This window comes from Budorcas taxicolor, chromosome 19, assembly GCF_023091745.1.
Source record: "Budorcas taxicolor isolate Tak-1 chromosome 19, Takin1.1, whole genome shotgun sequence".
NCBI classification, from domain to species: Eukaryota; Metazoa; Chordata; class Mammalia; order Artiodactyla; family Bovidae; genus Budorcas; species Budorcas taxicolor.
The window spans coordinates 37,565,515-37,582,020 of NC_068928.1; the positions used below are offsets into that span (position 1 = coordinate 37,565,515).

At 55.7% G+C, this 16,506-nt stretch overlaps 2 protein-coding genes across 2 annotated transcripts in view; one reads left to right on the forward strand and one right to left on the reverse strand.

The window, feature by feature from the left end:
• Positions 1-16,506, reverse strand: part of NFE2L1 (NFE2 like bZIP transcription factor 1) — a 592,815-nt gene that overhangs the window by 27,435 nt on the left and 548,874 nt on the right. The gene's annotated exons all lie outside the window — the stretch shown is intronic.
• Positions 7,799-11,188, forward strand: HOXB9 (homeobox B9). Its single transcript, XM_052658030.1, has 2 exons — positions 7,799-8,315; positions 10,953-11,188. Exons 1-2 carry the CDS (start codon positions 7,799-7,801, stop codon positions 11,186-11,188), a joined length of 753 nt encoding a protein of 250 aa, XP_052513990.1.

Sequence of the window (16,506 nt, forward strand, 5' to 3'; positions counted from 1 at the left end):
CACTATTAGCCGCTGGCCGTCACTGCCACTCCGGCGAAGACTGGCCGCTCAGGGTTTCTCCTCTGGGTGCCCTTGCCCGACTCAGCCCATCAGACCTTCTGACTCTCTTCTCCTCCTTTCCAGCAAGTTCCTGGCAATAAACAGGGAGGGGCAGGGCAAAGATCTGGCGGCTAGAGCGAAAAAAGAAAAAAAAAAACCCCGCTTTCGGCGGAAAGATGCAAAGAACCGAGGTCAGGCCGTGGCTGGCAGTCAGAGCCGTAACCAGGAGGGCCGGCTCTGCTCGCGAGGAGCGGGGAAGCGAGCAGAGGCTTCGGTGCGTTTTCCGGGGGGAGGTGGCCTCCAGACCCCGTGAACGCCGACCGGGGCGGCGGGGACCCCCGGGCCAAGTCCGAGGCCGGACCGCTTCTCTCCACGCGGACATCGGCCGCCGGGCGAAAGAAAGGGGCCGAGCGGGTGCTTCCGCGGCTCGTAAATTTGTTTCTCCTTCCTTTAACCCGCCCCCGGCCGTCTTTCTTTTCAGGACAGGAGGGGATGTAAACCATTTGAAGTTCATCAACACGGTGAAGTTTTATTGTATTTCCGGTCCCCAAGATTTATACCCGGGAGGGGGAGCGGGCGGCTCCGCAGACTCCTGAGCCCCCTCGGACTTCCCCGTCTGACACGTGGCCGCTGGGACCCCGGCCTCCCGGACGAGGCCGGGAGGGAGCCGGGCCGGGCGGGACAGGACCACTGGCTCCGCGCCTGCCGCCCCTTCCGACGGCCGCTCCCGCCGCCGCCGCCGCCGCCAAGGTAAGTCCGCCGCTCGGCCGGCGCGGCCGCCGCCGTGTGCGGCGTGCGCGCTCGGGCACCTGTGAGGGCGCGGGGTCCGGAGGGACGGAAGTGGCAGCAGGGAACATCGGTGGGGGCCGGGGAGAGAAGGGTCCAGGCTGAAGGTCCAGAAGGAAGGAGCGAATTTCCCGGTTTCATCTGTGAATTCGGAATGGGTTGCTTCACCTGGGACAGCTCTGCCTCTGCGGAGACGGGCAGGGTAACTTCCTGGAGGCTGCTCAGGTCAACCCTCTTGCCTTTCCAGTTCTGGGCTTGTGTTTGCGCCCTAGTTTTCCTGAGACTTTCTCACGCTCTGCTTTTCCGCTCCCGCTCCGATTGTCAGTTTTTCTCCACTCTCTTGTCTGTGCCCGTTTCAAAGTTGGGGTCTGAGGTAGGGCTTGAGGATTCGGCTTAGAGCTACCCTGGGTGACCCTGGAGGATAGGCGCTAGACAGACGGTGACCGCACACATACTATGAGAGCAGCTTGAAGTTGAGAGCGAAATTTTTTTGGCTGTGGAGACCTCCAGCTTCAGAGACAGAGGCTGAGAGGCAGTGACCAAGCAGGTATATCTAACCCTGGGGCCCAGAGTCCCCTCTGACTAGAGCTCCTGAGAGGGAACAAAAGTTCCTGGAATCTGGGCTGCCAGAACCAGCTCCAGAGGTTTTGCCTGGCGTCCTGCCTCCAGTTCTCTAAACCTGTTTTCTAGCAACTGTGTTGTTTGGGAAGAGGTGGAGAAAAAGGAAGTTAGCTGGCCAGCCCTTTGGGCCCACAAAAATGGCTGCAGGGGCCTGTCCCCAGTGAGCCCTTGACCTGGAGCGTGAACTGGAACTGCTGAGTGAATTAGGTAGTTTCATGTTGTTGGGCCTGGATTTCTGAACACAACGACATTAAACCACCCGACTCACGGCAGTTACTGCTCCTCGCTTAGCTGGAGGAGTGGAGGGTGGGTGGGGAAGCAGACTCAGAACTAGTCTCACTCTTGCAACACGTGAAGAGGTGTGATGTCCCTAATCCAGGAGCAGCAAGCATGTTCCCCAGAGAGGAGATCTGGGCTGCCCTAGGGTGTCTTCCCACTTATGCATTCGTTTACACATGTGTTGGGAGGGGAAGGGGCACTGAAGACTGTTCCACTCTCCAAAGGCACCTTTCTGGGCTGTTCTACAGAGCCAGAAGGATCGGAGTCAGGGCTTCAAGCTAACTGCTTGGGCTACATTCAGACTTTCCAAAGAAAGTCTCCCCAACTTGGCAAGCACTTGATTTCAGCAGATTCACAGGATGACCTTGAGGTCTCTGTAAACTTTACTGGGTGGACAGGGCTCCACTTCCACAGGAGGCTTCAGGTGTTCTTGAATAGGGCTCAGCCTATCCTATTCTGAAAGGGAAACATCAGGATCTCTTGCAGTCTCAGCCTCCAGGCTCCCAGGGTCCTTTCTACCCTCCCCCTAGTGAGACAGAGGTGGGTCCAAAACAGCCCTCCTTTCCTCGGCCCTGAGCTGGCCTCTTCGCACTGAGTGGCCAGGGTTCCCCTGTAGACCCTTGGGCTGGGATGTGGGTATCCCAAGTCTGGAGGGCCACCCCCACCCAGAGGGGCCTGTCTTGCAGGCTAGTGGGGACCCCAGACTGTTGGACAGTTCAGCCCAGACTGATGGAATGACAGGAGATGGGGAGGGGGCAGGGGCAAAGCTGTGATACCCTCTTTGACCCCAGCCTTCTGCAGGCTGCTGGCTCTCTGCCCAGGAAAGGAGTGACTACAAGTGCTGGTGGAAGGAGGGGGACGTCCAAAGCATAAGCTAACTTTTGTTCCCAAACTTTTTTCCTCCTGCTTGAGGCAGAGGAAAGGTGGAAGGGGGTCGGGAAGAGGCCCGACCGGATGGGGCTCTGGCGCCGGGGCTGACTTGGAGGGAGAAGGGTGTCTCTGAATAAGGGGCCCCTGCTAGGGTGGAGGAGGTCCTTGGGAGACCCACCCTCAGCCTGGGAGGAAATGCAGCCCACTGTCCTGACATTTCCTCCTCCGTCCTCGGGTTTGGGTGAAGAAGGTCTGGAGCATCTTGGTGCCTTACCTTCGTTCTCCCCAGCCTCTCAGGAACCTGCCCAGCCACTCAGAGCCTGACTGTCTTCCATCCCTTGGTGTCCCTTGGCCACCCCCTCCCAGGAACAGTGCTGTAAAAAGAAAAAAGGGGGATGTTAGAGAGAAAGGAGGAAATAAAGTCTTTGGAAAGCAGAGAGTTTTACAACAGCCACAGGTTTTATGGAAGCAATTCCGTAATAACCTTCTACCTGCTCAACTCCTTTCCGCCCCGCCTGCCACCAACCCCGTTTGGCCTCCTGGATACGCGCTCCCAAAGAGTCAGCCACCCCATGGCCTCCCATATTCCTGGTGGCTGGTAGCTGGTTAGAAATTCCTGGGATGTGATTGGGCAACTGACCTCTTTGTCTGTCCTTCTTTTCACCTCTGACAACCTGGAGGGAGGTTTGGGAGAAGATTTCGTTACTTTACAATTAAAATCCCCACTTGGAGGGTGTGGAAGCACTAAGGGTTGAACCCATGGTTGCAGATCGGACGCAGCTCCTTTTGGAGTCTGTTGTGTGTAAAGGGTGAAGGTTCTGGGGAATCTTGATTTCACCCGCTGGAACAAGTGTCCCTACCCCTCATTCTTTCCAACAGTGGGGCTGGACTCTGCTCCTGGGTCAGAGAAATAAACTCCAGGTGCCATGGGCACTTTCCTAATTTCATTGTACACAGCAGTGCTTTTGTGTGACCTCTACAGTTACCTGAGAGCTTTCACATTCAACTCATCTCTGACCACTGGTCAGAGACACACTTGTGCACAAGGAACTGTGCCTTCATCCCCGTGTCCATCACTACCATGAAATAAGCGTCACAGGATGTACACTCTCCCTGTGGTTTTTGGCTAAGAGATGCAGTAAAGGATTTCATGGTCAGACAGAAAAGTCACAAAATTTCACAATCTGCCCTGGGCTAATTTGAGGAATTTCCTTCACCTCTCAGAGAAATAGTTTTGAATGGAGTTTTAAAAGAATTCAGACTTAGGTCACACGTGTTTGTGGATATTTTGCTTGAATATAGTGAAGCTTCTGAATCAGCTAATGTTCTGTAAGCCACAATTCGAGTACACAAATACTCAAGCTTTTGCCCTGTCTATAAGTGTGTGATGGTTATAAAAATGTACACACAAGCTTTGGGGTTATAGATCTTTTTATGTGAGCAGAATTGCAAACCCGTATCATACACACATCTACATATGCACCATTAGATCTTATATACAAATGCCCAAGCACATATAGTATTAGAGTTGGGCAGATTTATTTATTGTATATTCTGTACACAGCATAGAGCACAGCACATTTGCACGCTAGTTTCCCCATATGGAAATATTGATGTGAAATATAGGTACAGGAAACACATCTATTCAAATACACACGCATAGATTTCAGCTTAGCTTATTGATTAAAAAACTTTCCCCCTTTTCCACTTACTGTCTTTCTTTTTTGTTTTTCTCCTTGCTTTTATTTCCTTCCCTCTGTCTAGATTTTCTCTTTATCTCAGAGTGAAGGGCCCCTCTAAAACAGCCCTTAAACCACAGGCACTCACCGGCTGGTCCTGGCCAGGGTTGGCCTCTCATCTTCTCACCTCGGCCTCCTTCTTGGTTCTTGGCTGCTCTGGGCCCCACTGTGGGCAGAAGCTGCAGCTCTTCCCTGCCTGCCCTTCCTAGAACTATCAGCTACTGGCCTCAGCTGTGTTCAGGCACAGCTCTGGTGCAGGGAATGGCAAGAGGCTTCGAGAGGGTTCTCCTTCTTTCTCTTTAGGGTTGGGGGAGGTGGGGAGCAGTTTGGTGTCTCAGGGCAGAGTGATCTCCACTCAAGCAACCCTCTATTAAGCAGCACTAGAAGCTGGGCTCCAGGGGCCACAATCCTATTTGCTTCTCTCCTTCATGGTGGGTATCATTGTCTGGGAGAGAAAACGAGGTTTTGGGGGGCGGTTCACAGGCCCTCAGAGCACCCAGACAAGGACTGAGAGGAAGCCTGAGCTGAAACTGAGTTCCAGTTTGGAGCAGCAGTGCTTTCTAGAAAGCCTAGCTGAGTGGGACTTACTGCTTGGTGTATCTGGATCCCCACTTGGAGGAGACGAGCTGGGGTGCAGACTCCAGGGCTTGAGTGCTGGTTCGTTCTCTTCCCTCCAGAGTCACCTCTCCTGAGAAGATGACAAGACTTCCCAAACCTGTCACTTTGGAATTATTCCCACCCTCCAGCTTGTTTGTGAGCACAAGCTAAGTTTTGGTCTCAGAAAAGAGGTCTGAGTCGCCTCCTCACCCAGCACCCCGGAGCCACCAGGGGTTAGGGGCAACTCACAAGGCAGACAGCAGTCCACAAACCTGTCTGCTGGGACACCCCACCCTTGTAGGGCACAGGTCACGAGCCTAAATGTTCTTCTTCCTCAAACTTCTTCCCTAAACTAAGTGACTCTCTCAACTTCTCTCTTGTCACAAAGAGAGGCAACCGCAAAGCTAGAGACAGAATGGCAACCAGAAGGGCAGGAGCCCAGCGTCTGCACAGCCTGAGTCTTAAGAAAAGCCCAGTGCGCTGTAGCTTTGCCATAAATAAAAAAGTCCCTGGCCACAGCCCTCATGTCCTTTGGGCCCCTAATTTATATATTACGGAAAGTCATAGACTCAGCCCGCCATGCTTCATAACACCATTATTTATAGTAGCAGAGGAGTTTTTTCTTTTTTTCCCTGAAGAATATCTATATTACAGGTAAAGCCAACAGCAGACGGCATAGGCGTAGGTCTGGCAAATGGAGAACAGGTGCTTTTCCATAACTGTGATTCATTCGCCCGGTGCCCAGCTTTTTCGCTAGCGAGTCTGGGGAGCTCCCTCGACTTTCCCAAGCGTCCAAACGCTACTTAGAAGAATTTGCGTTGAGTTTCTGTTTTCCCACTTGGGTCCCATGGAAAAAGCAGATCTTCACTCTGTTTGGTTCCGGATCTGCTGGGTTGTCGCCCTCAGAGAGCTGGGATGGAAAAGGAGGGGGCCGACTGGGCGCCGGCATTGATCTTTAAAAAATCATTTTGAAATCGCCATAATGTGAAGAAATATGGCGCTTTGCCCTCGTATTTCACACATAATGACACGAGATGGCTTCATTTGGAAAGAAAAGCGGGCGGGAGTGTGTCTGTGCATGTGTGGAGGTGATCCGCAGCCTTCTGCATGGCACAAGGGTGCATGGCCAAAAAGATAAAACCGCAAATTAGAATGGTCCCGCTTTTGTTAAAACGACAGGACTGGGACAGCCTGTCTTACAAGGGCCCAGGGTCGGAGAATGCTAAGAAAATCGGCCCCAGCCTGCCTGAAACCTGACCGAAGAGAAGCGGGTCTGTCCAGGGGCCGCCCCTCCCTGAGCGCCCACACCACCAGAAGCAACAGCAGCGAGGGCAGAAGCCGCAGGAGCGAGGGCTGGAGATGGGCCAGGAAGCCAGCCGGTGGCCCCGGGGGAGTCCCGGCGCAGAGCCGCTGAGTAGATACCAATCAAGTGGGCTGTTTGGTAGCTCCTTGCAAGAGTCTGCAGGAGGAAAAGCGGCGGGAGAGCGGGAGCCTGACCCTGCAGGTTCCCAGTCTATGCTTGTGCCCAATACAGCGTGTTTGGAAATCCTTCGGAGCGGGCAATGACGGAGAAGAGCGGTCAGGAGAGGCGAAAACTCCCGGACTCACCTCCTTCCCCACTGGGTGGAAGGAGAGAGAACTCTGGACCCCTTCTCACAGCTCTGCTCTGCTGACGCCTTAGGGAACTTCCCTTAACCCTTTCTCCCGTTCGGCTCCCCCATGGGCAATGTTAAGGGTCTGTTGTTCAGTGGAGGAAAGGAGACATGGCTGTGCACCTCCCTTTCCTCTGACCAAGGCCAGAGAGGCCCAAGAAATTTAAAGGAGCTTTGACTAGTTGTATTAGACTCTTTCAGAGGCTCAACTTTCCAGGGCCTGCCTGATGAATCCCTTTATCCTCATATGGGCTCTAATTTCAAGACAGCTAGATTTTAGGGCTGGATCTTTGGACACTCAGGCACTTTTATTCCCTTCTCTCCTCCCTCAGCTACTGAGGGGTCAGGAGAAAGTCCCAGGCCTACAAACCTCCCAAACTAGTTACAGAGTCCCCTCCTATAAAACCCCAACTCTCCCCCATCCCCTTTCCTTCATCTCCAGTGGCTTGCTGCCGCGCTATTGTTTAATAAACATACTGCGTCAAGGGACTGAGAAGAGGAAACTAGGGCCGGCGGGGTGGAGTGGAGGTGTGTTTGTGAAGGGGCCGGGACCACCTCCTCTTTCTTTAATTATGCCCCGGGCCTCTCGGGTCTCTCCTCGGACCTCTCGGGCCTCTCGGGTCGCTCCCCTGGCTGCAGCTCTCTCCTGCGCTCCCTCTCGGACCCGCCTAGGGAGAGGGCTCCACAGCCAGCGTCCCTCCCGAGGCAGCCCGCTGCTTTCCCTCCGCCTCTCCTCCGCCCCCGCCGCCCCACGTCGAGAACTGCCCCCCTTCCTGCAAAAGCGGGGGGGGGGGCGGCTGGGGGGCTGGGGGGCGGGCGGCCGGCAGCTTGGGCTGAGGTTACGTGGCCGCCGGAGCCCTGACGTGATAGCACATTGCATCAGCATAAAACAATCCATCCTCGATATGGAATGCGGTGCGGACGTATGACAGCGAGAGCGCAGCCCCCTCGCCCGATTGATTTATGTCGGAGCTGACGCTTTATCAGGCAGTCGGAAAAACTTTGACCAATCATTTTGCAAGGAGCGCTGAGCCGGGCTGCTCCACTGTACTTTGTTGGCTGAGAAGTTGAGCAGGGGGTGGGGGTGGGAGGGTGGGGGGCTGGGGGGGTCGCGTCCGAAAGCCCTCACACCGGTCCGGGTGCCACCTCTCCCTGCTTGAGCGCCGCGCGCGAGCGTTTCCCTTCCCCCTGCGAGCGCCCGGATAATGTCTGAGAATGTCCATTTCTGGGACGCTTAGCAGCTATTATGTCGACTCGATCATAAGTCACGAGAGTGAGGACGCGCCTCCAGCCAAGTTTCCTTCCGGCCAGTACGCGAGCCCCCGGCAGCCGGGCCACGCGGAGCACCTGGAGTTCCCCTCGTGCAGCTTCCAGCCCAAAGCGCCGGTGTTCGGCGCATCCTGGGCGCCGCTGAGCCCGCACGCGTCCGGAAGCCTGCCGTCCGTCTACCACCCCTACATCCAGCCCCAGGGCGTCCCGCCGGCCGAGAGCAGGTACCTCCGCACCTGGCTGGAGCCGGCGCCGCGCGGCGAAGCTGCTCCGGGGCAGGGCCAGGCGGCTGTGAAGGCGGAGCCGCTGCTGGGCGCGCCTGGGGAGCTGCTCAAGCAGGGCACGCCCGAGTACAGTTTGGAAACTTCGGCGGGCAGGGAGGCTGTCCTGTCTAATCAAAGACCCGGCTACGGGGACAATAAAATTTGCGAAGGAAGCGAGGACAAAGAGAGGCCGGATCAAAGTAAGTTATAAAAAGTGAGGAAATACCCAGGCCGAAGGCCAGGCGAGGGGGAGGGGAGGGGAGAGGCAATAAACTGCGGACAATGTGAAGGGAAACCGCGGCGGTGGCCAGAGAGCAGGCGAGGGCGGAGGGAAGACGGAGGAAGGAAGGGAGGCAGTTGGGTGCCCCAGAAAGGGAGACTGAGGCCGCCGGAGGCGCGCCGCCCCACTCCGTCAAGTCCAGCGGGAACCCGGGGCTCAGGGACCAGCTCGCCGCTCTCTCGGTCTCCCTTCCCCCACGCCCCCGGAGGCCCGGGCCGAAAGCCCGGGAAGAGGCCGATAGCCGCCGGCTGGGAGAGAAGCTGGCGGGGCCGGGGAGGCAGCCGGCGAGGCCGAGAGCCCGCGCGGGCCAGGGCGGGAGCGCGCCGGGAAGCCGGGCCCTGCACGGCTGGCAGGGCTCCCCGCGCCACGCGCACACCGTAAAAGCCGGCCAAGGGGAAGTGGGAGGGGGCTCATTAGGATTTTATTTGCGATGCAACAGCTTGGCGGAGGATTGTTCCTAGCAGATCTCGCTCAGTAGCCGCTCAGGGTCCGCAGCCGGCGCCGGGAGGGGCGGGGGAAGCCCAGGACCCAGAGACTGAGCCCCCTCCCGGGATGCGCCGGCCCCTCCCCAGGAGCCTTCCCTCCGGTCGCCCCCTCCCCTCCTTTGGCATCCTCGCCCGGGTTGCCGCTTCCTTTCCTGCGGTTCCCGCTGTTCTCCGCAGGGCTCCCTAGCCCCAGCCGGAGCTGTCCGCCTCGCGGGGAGTCGAGGAATCGCTTCCGAACTTCAGGGCCGACCCGCGGCGTGGAGAAAGATCCCGAAAGGACCCTGGGGAGAGGAAGGGTGGGGGCAAGAGAGGCTTGCCGAGAGGCGGAGAACTTTATCCTCGGAAGGTAGTTTCTCACCGTCTCCCACCCCTCCAAATGCACCCCCTCCAGGAACCCCAGTCGGACTAATTTCCAGGAGATGCTGCTCCTTAAGGAGATCACAAAGTGTCTCGGATTTTTCGTTTTTTAAGGCTAAGAAGGGCAAGTTGGTCGGAGCTCTTAGGCCCCAAACAATAACCTGCAGGCTGGTGGGGACAAGTCCTTACCCCTTACTCTTTTTCAAAAGAATGAGGGTCAGATTTTTAAAGTCTCTGCTTGCCCTACCGGATTTCCCACCAACAGAGTGGCCCACGGGTCCTTTGGGGGTTTATTGCCTGCTGGAGGGAAGAGAGCTGCCCTACTCCCTCAGGTCACCCCTTCCAACCTGCCAGGTGGGATCACAAGAGCTGACATTTGGGTAACACGGCTCTTCCCAAAGCCTCCCTACTCACACCCAAGCAGACCCCCCACCCCAGGCCCCCAAACTCTGCCTGGAAGGTCCATTATTGCAAGGCAGCAGTTTGGCTAGGATCAATTATTAACAGTTTTTTTTTTCCTCTTTCATATTTAATGTGACTGCGGGTCACATCCCAGGCAATCACATTAAGGAAATAGCACTGCAAATTGGTAAGACAGGGTACTTAGTGTAGGATGAACCAGATTATTATTACTTAAAAAAAAAATTCAGTGCTTTTCACTTGGGATGAAAGAATCTAGCAGAGGGTGGCTGCTATTTTTAATTAACTCTGCTTTTTTTAGCAACTTTCCTGAGTTCAGGGGTAAGGAGAAGAGAAGCCTGTATATATTTTGTTTCCTGTTTATCCCCCACTTCCCCTCAATCTCCCCTTTCTCTGTTCCCTCTCACCGGGTGAAGCCAGTTGGATTTAGGTGTGCTGTGATGGACCTCTGTTACCCCCACATGATCCATGGCTCCCCACCTTGGAACTGGAGCAATCTTGCGTCCCAATTTCCCTGAACTTGCTTTAACCAAACTGCGAGATGAGCAGGAGCGGAAACGGAGACTATTGCAACCATAAGTTATCTGTGAGCCCCCAGCGCTCTCTTGTCCACAGGCTGGAGGTGATAAATGGTTGTAATTGGGTTGCATGTGAATTGGAGTGTGCTGAATGTTTGCGTCTCTAAATGCAAACCATATTTGTGGTGTGTGGTGTTGGGGGGGGGGGTGGCGAGCTATCACATAGATACATATGCCTGCTGCCATGTGGCCAAGAGACCCAAGCTTGTGATTAAGACAGGAGGGTGCACTGGACTGGAGGGCCAGGAGGTCCCTCAGTTTGGCTGGGCAGAAGCCACTCTCCTCTCCCCTAGCTCAGTCTTTCTCTTACCTCTCAGACTTAGAGCCAGTACTCCTCAGTCAGCCAGCCACCTCTAGTCTTGTAGAGCTGGTGGGGGAGGGGGCTTCAGCCAGGCTGGGCTCTGACCCAAATCCTAACCAGTTCTGACCCAAGCCGAGAAAGAGACTGAGAGAGCGCCTGGGACAGGCAAAGCTTTGGAAGTTGTCGGATGCCTGGCACAGGTTTGGCTCTATCCTGTCCCCAAATCTCTCACCTGGAGGTATCTATAGCAACTCCTGGCCCATCTCTGAGACCCTTTCTGGGAGCTGAAGGCCCAGGTGGCCCTTTCTCTAATGCAAAATGGGGAGTAGAGACCAAAGGGGCACCCTCTTGGAAGATGAACACAGGGGCTTTCACCCCCTTTCCTTTCTTTGATTCTATCGCTGCTTCTCTTTCAGCCAACCCCTCCGCCAACTGGCTGCACGCTCGCTCTTCCCGGAAAAAGCGCTGTCCCTACACCAAATACCAGACGCTGGAGCTAGAGAAGGAGTTTCTGTTCAATATGTACCTCACCAGGGACCGTAGGCATGAAGTGGCCAGACTCCTCAATCTGAGTGAGAGACAAGTCAAAATCTGGTTTCAGAACCGGCGGATGAAAATGAAGAAAATGAATAAGGAACAGGGCAAAGAGTAAAGATTCCCCTAGCCCACCCCACCCCTTCTCCATCTCACACTTATTTATAAGTGATGGCTGCAGAGCCAAGTGCTGTCTGGGATGTATTCAAGTGAATGGGGAAGGGATCTTTCTCTTCAAAGTCCTTTTCTGTATCTAGAGGCTCTCTCCTTTCCTTTGCCCTCACCTGTCCTTCTCTTCTCCCTGGGTCTCAGGAGGAGTTTTTATTGATTTAGAAGGTAGATGTAGTAGATTCCTAAGAAGGTGATGGGCCACAAGGAAAGACAACCCCTAGTAGAGTCCCTAGTAACCCTCCTAATTTTTCTGGGCAACCCCAGTTCCTCACTTCCAACCTGCCTGTTCCTTCCCACACACCTATCCCAAAGTCACCCGGGGACACTCCAACTTCACACAGCCCAACAGACGCCCGCCTCCATAAAGCCTGGAGCCCACAGTAACAATGGGAAAAGCCCACAGTCAACACTCAAAGTGACACCCCAAGTGCCATCACACCTCACATTTGACAGAATAGCCCCTAGACCATCAGAAAAGTCCAGGGTCTACCCCTAATGCAATACACACCAAGAAGATGTCTCGAGACACATTCCTGAATGAGGCACTGCAGTTCAAGGGGCCCAGCATCACAGCATCACCCCCATGGACTCCTTAACTGTCCCCAGGCATGGACTCAAGGCCAAATGGGATGAACTCAGTTCCCCAGCTGGTGGGCTAGAAAGGGCAAGGAAAGGCAGTGGTGGTCTTATGAGAGTCTCTTAGGTTTCATGAAAGTAGTCCACATACACACGTTTTGCTGCAGGAAATGTTTAATTCTGCATGTTTTCCTATCCTTCCAACAAAAGGAGGTCAGATCGTGGGTCATAAGCCTTGACAATGTCATCCTCCTGTTCATCTGTGCCCTGCTTGACAGAGACTGTGGCCTCTCTTGCTTGACACCGGCCCTGCTGCATTCTTCTGCATCCTCCCCAGCTCTGAAATCAACTCTGTTCGGCCAGGCCAGTCCACCTTGCACCAGCGAGTCAAGTCGCCCCTGTAGAACCCCCCTCACACACACCCCCCATCCTCTGCTAGCTGTACTCCTCCTTAGGCGGGAAAGCAGGTCAGGAGAACCCGATGGAGAATTTATTGTGCATCGATTCCTGGGCTCCTCTCCAGAGCAAGTCGTGGAGGACAGGGAGGAGCAAAAACTCTGGGCTTGCGGAGCTTGACTTATTCCTCCAGTCCTGCCCAGTCCGACCCCTGCGGAGGAGCCTCGGGCTTGGCAGCTGCTGCTTCAGCGCACAAGCGCTGAGACCCGCCTGGATGGCGACCTGCGCGCGCACGCTGCTGGGTAGCAGTCCCGCTTGCTAAGGAAAGAGGCTGAAATCGCACCTAAGCATTAGACTAGGGTTTACTCTCTGCTTCCTTTCCTCCCCCTGCTTCCCCACCTTTACAACCCCCCTCAATTCATAGACTCTGGCTCCTGCTTCTCCCGACCCTGCAAGGGGACATTCCAGTAGAACTTTTTTTGCTTCGTCGGTGGCAGTCGTGAAATTGTGCTGTGTTTTGTGATTTCTTTGGGGGTGATTGTCTCGCCTGTTTTCAGTTGTCGCTTACAAGGGAGGGTTGTGGGTGGGAGTGGGGAGGGTGAAGGGCTTAGAGCTCTGATTGTTTTGGAAGAAAAAGAAACAAGAAAAAGAACAAAAAATATATATCACTCTAGACAATAAGCCTCTCGTGTGTCATTCTGTGTTGGCTCTCCTCACCTGACCAGAAGTAGAGGTGCTAGTTCCAAGAGGGTGGCTTGGAAAAAAGAGAAAGTGCTGTGCCCAAGAGATTTCTCCTTAGACTTTGTAGGGTGGGTTTCCTGCAGGAGCTGAGAGCTGGTCTGGACCCAGGACCTCTGCTTAAACTGAGAAGAACCTTCCAACAGGAGGGCTGGGAGACTGGAGGGGAAGAAAAGGAAAGAAAGATTAGAGATGGGATCTGGGTCTGCAGGGAGCAATGAGACCTTCCTCTTCAGTTATGCTGGAGACTTCCTCACCACCTCCAGAGCCAGAGAAAAGGCAAGGTTGCCCTGCCATGCCTGGAAGCAGGTCCTCTCTCAGTTGGCTGAGAAAGGCACCTTGGTTTGGCCACTTTAAAATGTCACGCAAGTGAAGAGAGCAGTAACTTCTTTCTGCTATTCCCTGCTGCAGAGGGACAGGATGCAAATAGAGGCCTCCACAAGGCCAGGCTCTCCTTTCTTCCACCCCTCAAAAAGAGTGAACCCCAGGTTTCCAACCCCCACCTGGAGTCTGAGGCTCCAACCTGAGCCTCGGGGTAGCAGCCTTGGTGTGATGCGGGTGGAGTTTGGTGGGAGTGGGGCCTGGGGAGGCAGCTCCTGCAGGCTGGGAGAGACGGTTGTGTGTCGAACAGAAATGGTTGAGGCGAGGCGGGGCGGGCCGAGGCGGAGGGGGGGGGGCGGAATCCCTTCCCCAATCGGACCCCAAAACTAAATTCAGTTTCAAAAGGCACCTTTCTGTCCCTCTCAGACTGCGGCGTCCACCACCAAAGCCTCAGATGAGGAGCGCTGTTGTCAGCCGCCAGGCGGTTCTCATCCAGGCGCTGGGATTCCGCTTCTGCCGGGCTGGCTCTTGGCCTCCCACCGGGCCCACCCAACGGCGCTGCAGTCCGCGGAGACCCTGAGGTTGGGATAGAGGTGGGGACAAAGCCTGGCCCTTGTGAAACCGGCCTGGAAGCGAAAAGGCCAGGCCTACCCCTCTCCAGCGAACGCAAGATCGGAGAGACAGCCGGAGGCAGGAGAACGCGAAGCTCCTGGTTCGCCGGGGCCCCAACCCGCCTCCTCCTCCGAGGGTTCCAGTCGGTATATCAAGTGAATCTGCCTTTAGAGTTTGCGTAGACTAGGCTCCCTCCCCATCCTGGGCTCCCAGGAGCCAGCCTGAGCTGAGACCGAGCTGAGAAGGCCAGGTTCCGCCAAAAGGAAACGCAAAAAGTGAGGCAGGAACTGAACGGAGTGCTGCCGGGTAGGGGGGCGAGGGCGCCCCGGGAAGCCTCCGGCGGCGGCGTCTGGGTCCCCAGCCCCGGGTGGCTTCTTTAAAGACAAACAAAGGCGAAGATGCAGAGGCTCGGAAGCCGGAGATGGGGAAATCTGCTGTAATAAAAGAGAGAGATTCAGAGAGGGGGACCGGGAGAGTGCGAGCCAGAGAGAAGCCGGGAGAGGAATTCAATGCCGTGTGCGCAGCAATAAAAGAATATGACCGCTATAAAAGTTTATAGCGTATAAATTTCTGAAGGTTAAGAAACTAAACAGCAGCAAAGCAAACAGTGAGGGGAAACTTTCCGGAGCTGAGAGAGCCACAGCTGGGCCTGGGCTCCGGGCCTGGCGGGCGAATGGGTGGGCCTGGCTCGGCCGCCCCCACCCGCACCCGCCCGGATCGCGGGGCGCGAGGTTTCGGGGGGCCCCAGGGGGCAAAGAGGGGCGAGGAGGGAGGGGCGAGGGAAGAATACTTTGTTGTCACAAACGCTTCACAGAACGCAATTGAGACTCTAGTCTTTGTTCTTCGTAAGCGCCCCCCCCCCCAATCGGGCGTCATAAAGAGAAGCCCCCTGCACACGCGCGCGGGCACACACACACACACACACGCAGGTCCGGCGGGGCCAGACGTCTGGGCGCGAGCAGCCTCTTGATCCTTTTAGTCTTGTCCTACCCTCTCGGGCCTCCTCTTCCCCCACAGAAAGCCCAATTGTTTTCCCTCAGAATTTGAAACAATCGTGTTGGGTTTGAAAAGTGTTCGGCTCCCCCTTTTAGGGGCCATACAAGGCGCACTGCTCGGCCGTCTCCGCGCGAAATTCAGGGCTTGAGGTGGGGGGTGAGAGAGAGAAAAGCTGACTTATTTTTCCCTTCCCACCCTCTCTCTCTTTTTGTTCCTCTTTTTTAAATCTCTAACTTAACTGCACAATTTCATGAACCATTTCCTGATTTCCGACGCCTTCCCCTTCGCACGCTCTCATTTTCCTCCCCTTTTAGGCTAATATTGAAAGTTTCTCGGGGTTGTTGGCGCAGTGGCTGGCTCTCGGAGAGGCGGGAGGGAGCGGTGGCGGCGGCGCCTTTCCTCAAAACGGCCGCTAGATGGCATCCTTGCTCCACGTGAAAAATCCCCGGTGCGGCGGCTTCGGGCGCCCGTGGCTGCACCTCGCACCTCGATCGGCCCTGAAATCTATGAATTGAGCGCTACCAAAAGTCATGAATTATTTGCCCAGAATAAAAATAGGGTTCATTATGGCCGTTTCCCCCATTTTATAGATTTCAGATACAGTGATGTTGATTGACCTCCTCTCCTCAAATGATCATTTTTTTTTTAATTTCCCCCATAAGGAGGGCTCAGGGCTTCTCACCCAGTTTCTATGTTCCGTGGGACAACAAATGCATGAAAATGGGGAATAATAGTAATTATAGAACCAGTGAATCCAAATAAAAGAGGAGGACTGGTTCAGAAAAATGAGATTTTCCAGGATGGGGACGAGAAGAATCCCTGCGGATGCGGGTGAGCAGGTCAGGTGAGAGGGCGAGCGGGCAGAAGCGGGTCGGATGGAGAGGAAGCCGCCCTAGGCTGCTGCAAGATCGGCAGGAGAGGGAACCGGGTGAGCCAGGCCGGGTTGGGGGTAGGGGCACTCTAGGGGGAACGGATCCGTGGCTTTGGCGGGGATTCGGAGGTGCCCAGAGCCGGCGGTGCGGCTCGGCAAGGACCGAGGCTCTAGAGCCTTTGTATGTGGCCGGGGCTGGGCGGGGCGGCGCCGGGCGATACAGGCTGGGGCAGGGGCTCCCCAGGAGGGCGAGGTGCAAAAGGCTCGGGTATTGCCTGAGTAGTTCTGGGCCAAGTTGGGCCGCCAGAAAAGAGTGCGTTTTCTGCATGGCTGTGGGGATAGGCGCAGTGCAGGAAGCAGGGGCTCGGTTCTCCCCGGGTCCGGTGGTTTCCAGGTGAGAGCTCCGGCTTCGTGCGCCCTGGCCCCGGCCCCAGGCAGACCTGGAGAGCACCGGTCCCTTCTCAAGTTAGCAGCTGGAGGCCTGCACTCCAGGCGTTTTTCGTTCGGTGACCCGCGCGCTGTCAGCCCCTGCCCATAGCCTCTTAGATTCCAAATGTCCCGTTTCCTCCCCACCCGGCCCGGCCCGATCCTTGCTCCCCATTTCGGACAAACCTGCGCGAGAAATAGATGCCCCCCTTCTCCTTAAAATTAGCCACTCTGCAGCCTCACCTCTCCTCCCCCTGGACCGGGTGCGAAGCGGAAAGCGGAGTTTCTCAACTTGAGTTTCTCTAATAAATCTGCGCTCCGTTGGGTGT

Excerpts from the sequence above, each read along its gene's own strand:
- HOXB9 (XM_052658030.1), top strand. The coding sequence starts at position 7,799 with ATGTCCATTTCTGGGACGCTTAGCAGCTATTATGTCGACTCGATCATA. Across the intron at positions 8,316-10,952 it reads CAAAGAGAGGCCGGATCAAA|CCAACCCCTCCGCCAACTGG; the intron begins GTAAGTTATAAA and ends CTTCTCTTTCAG.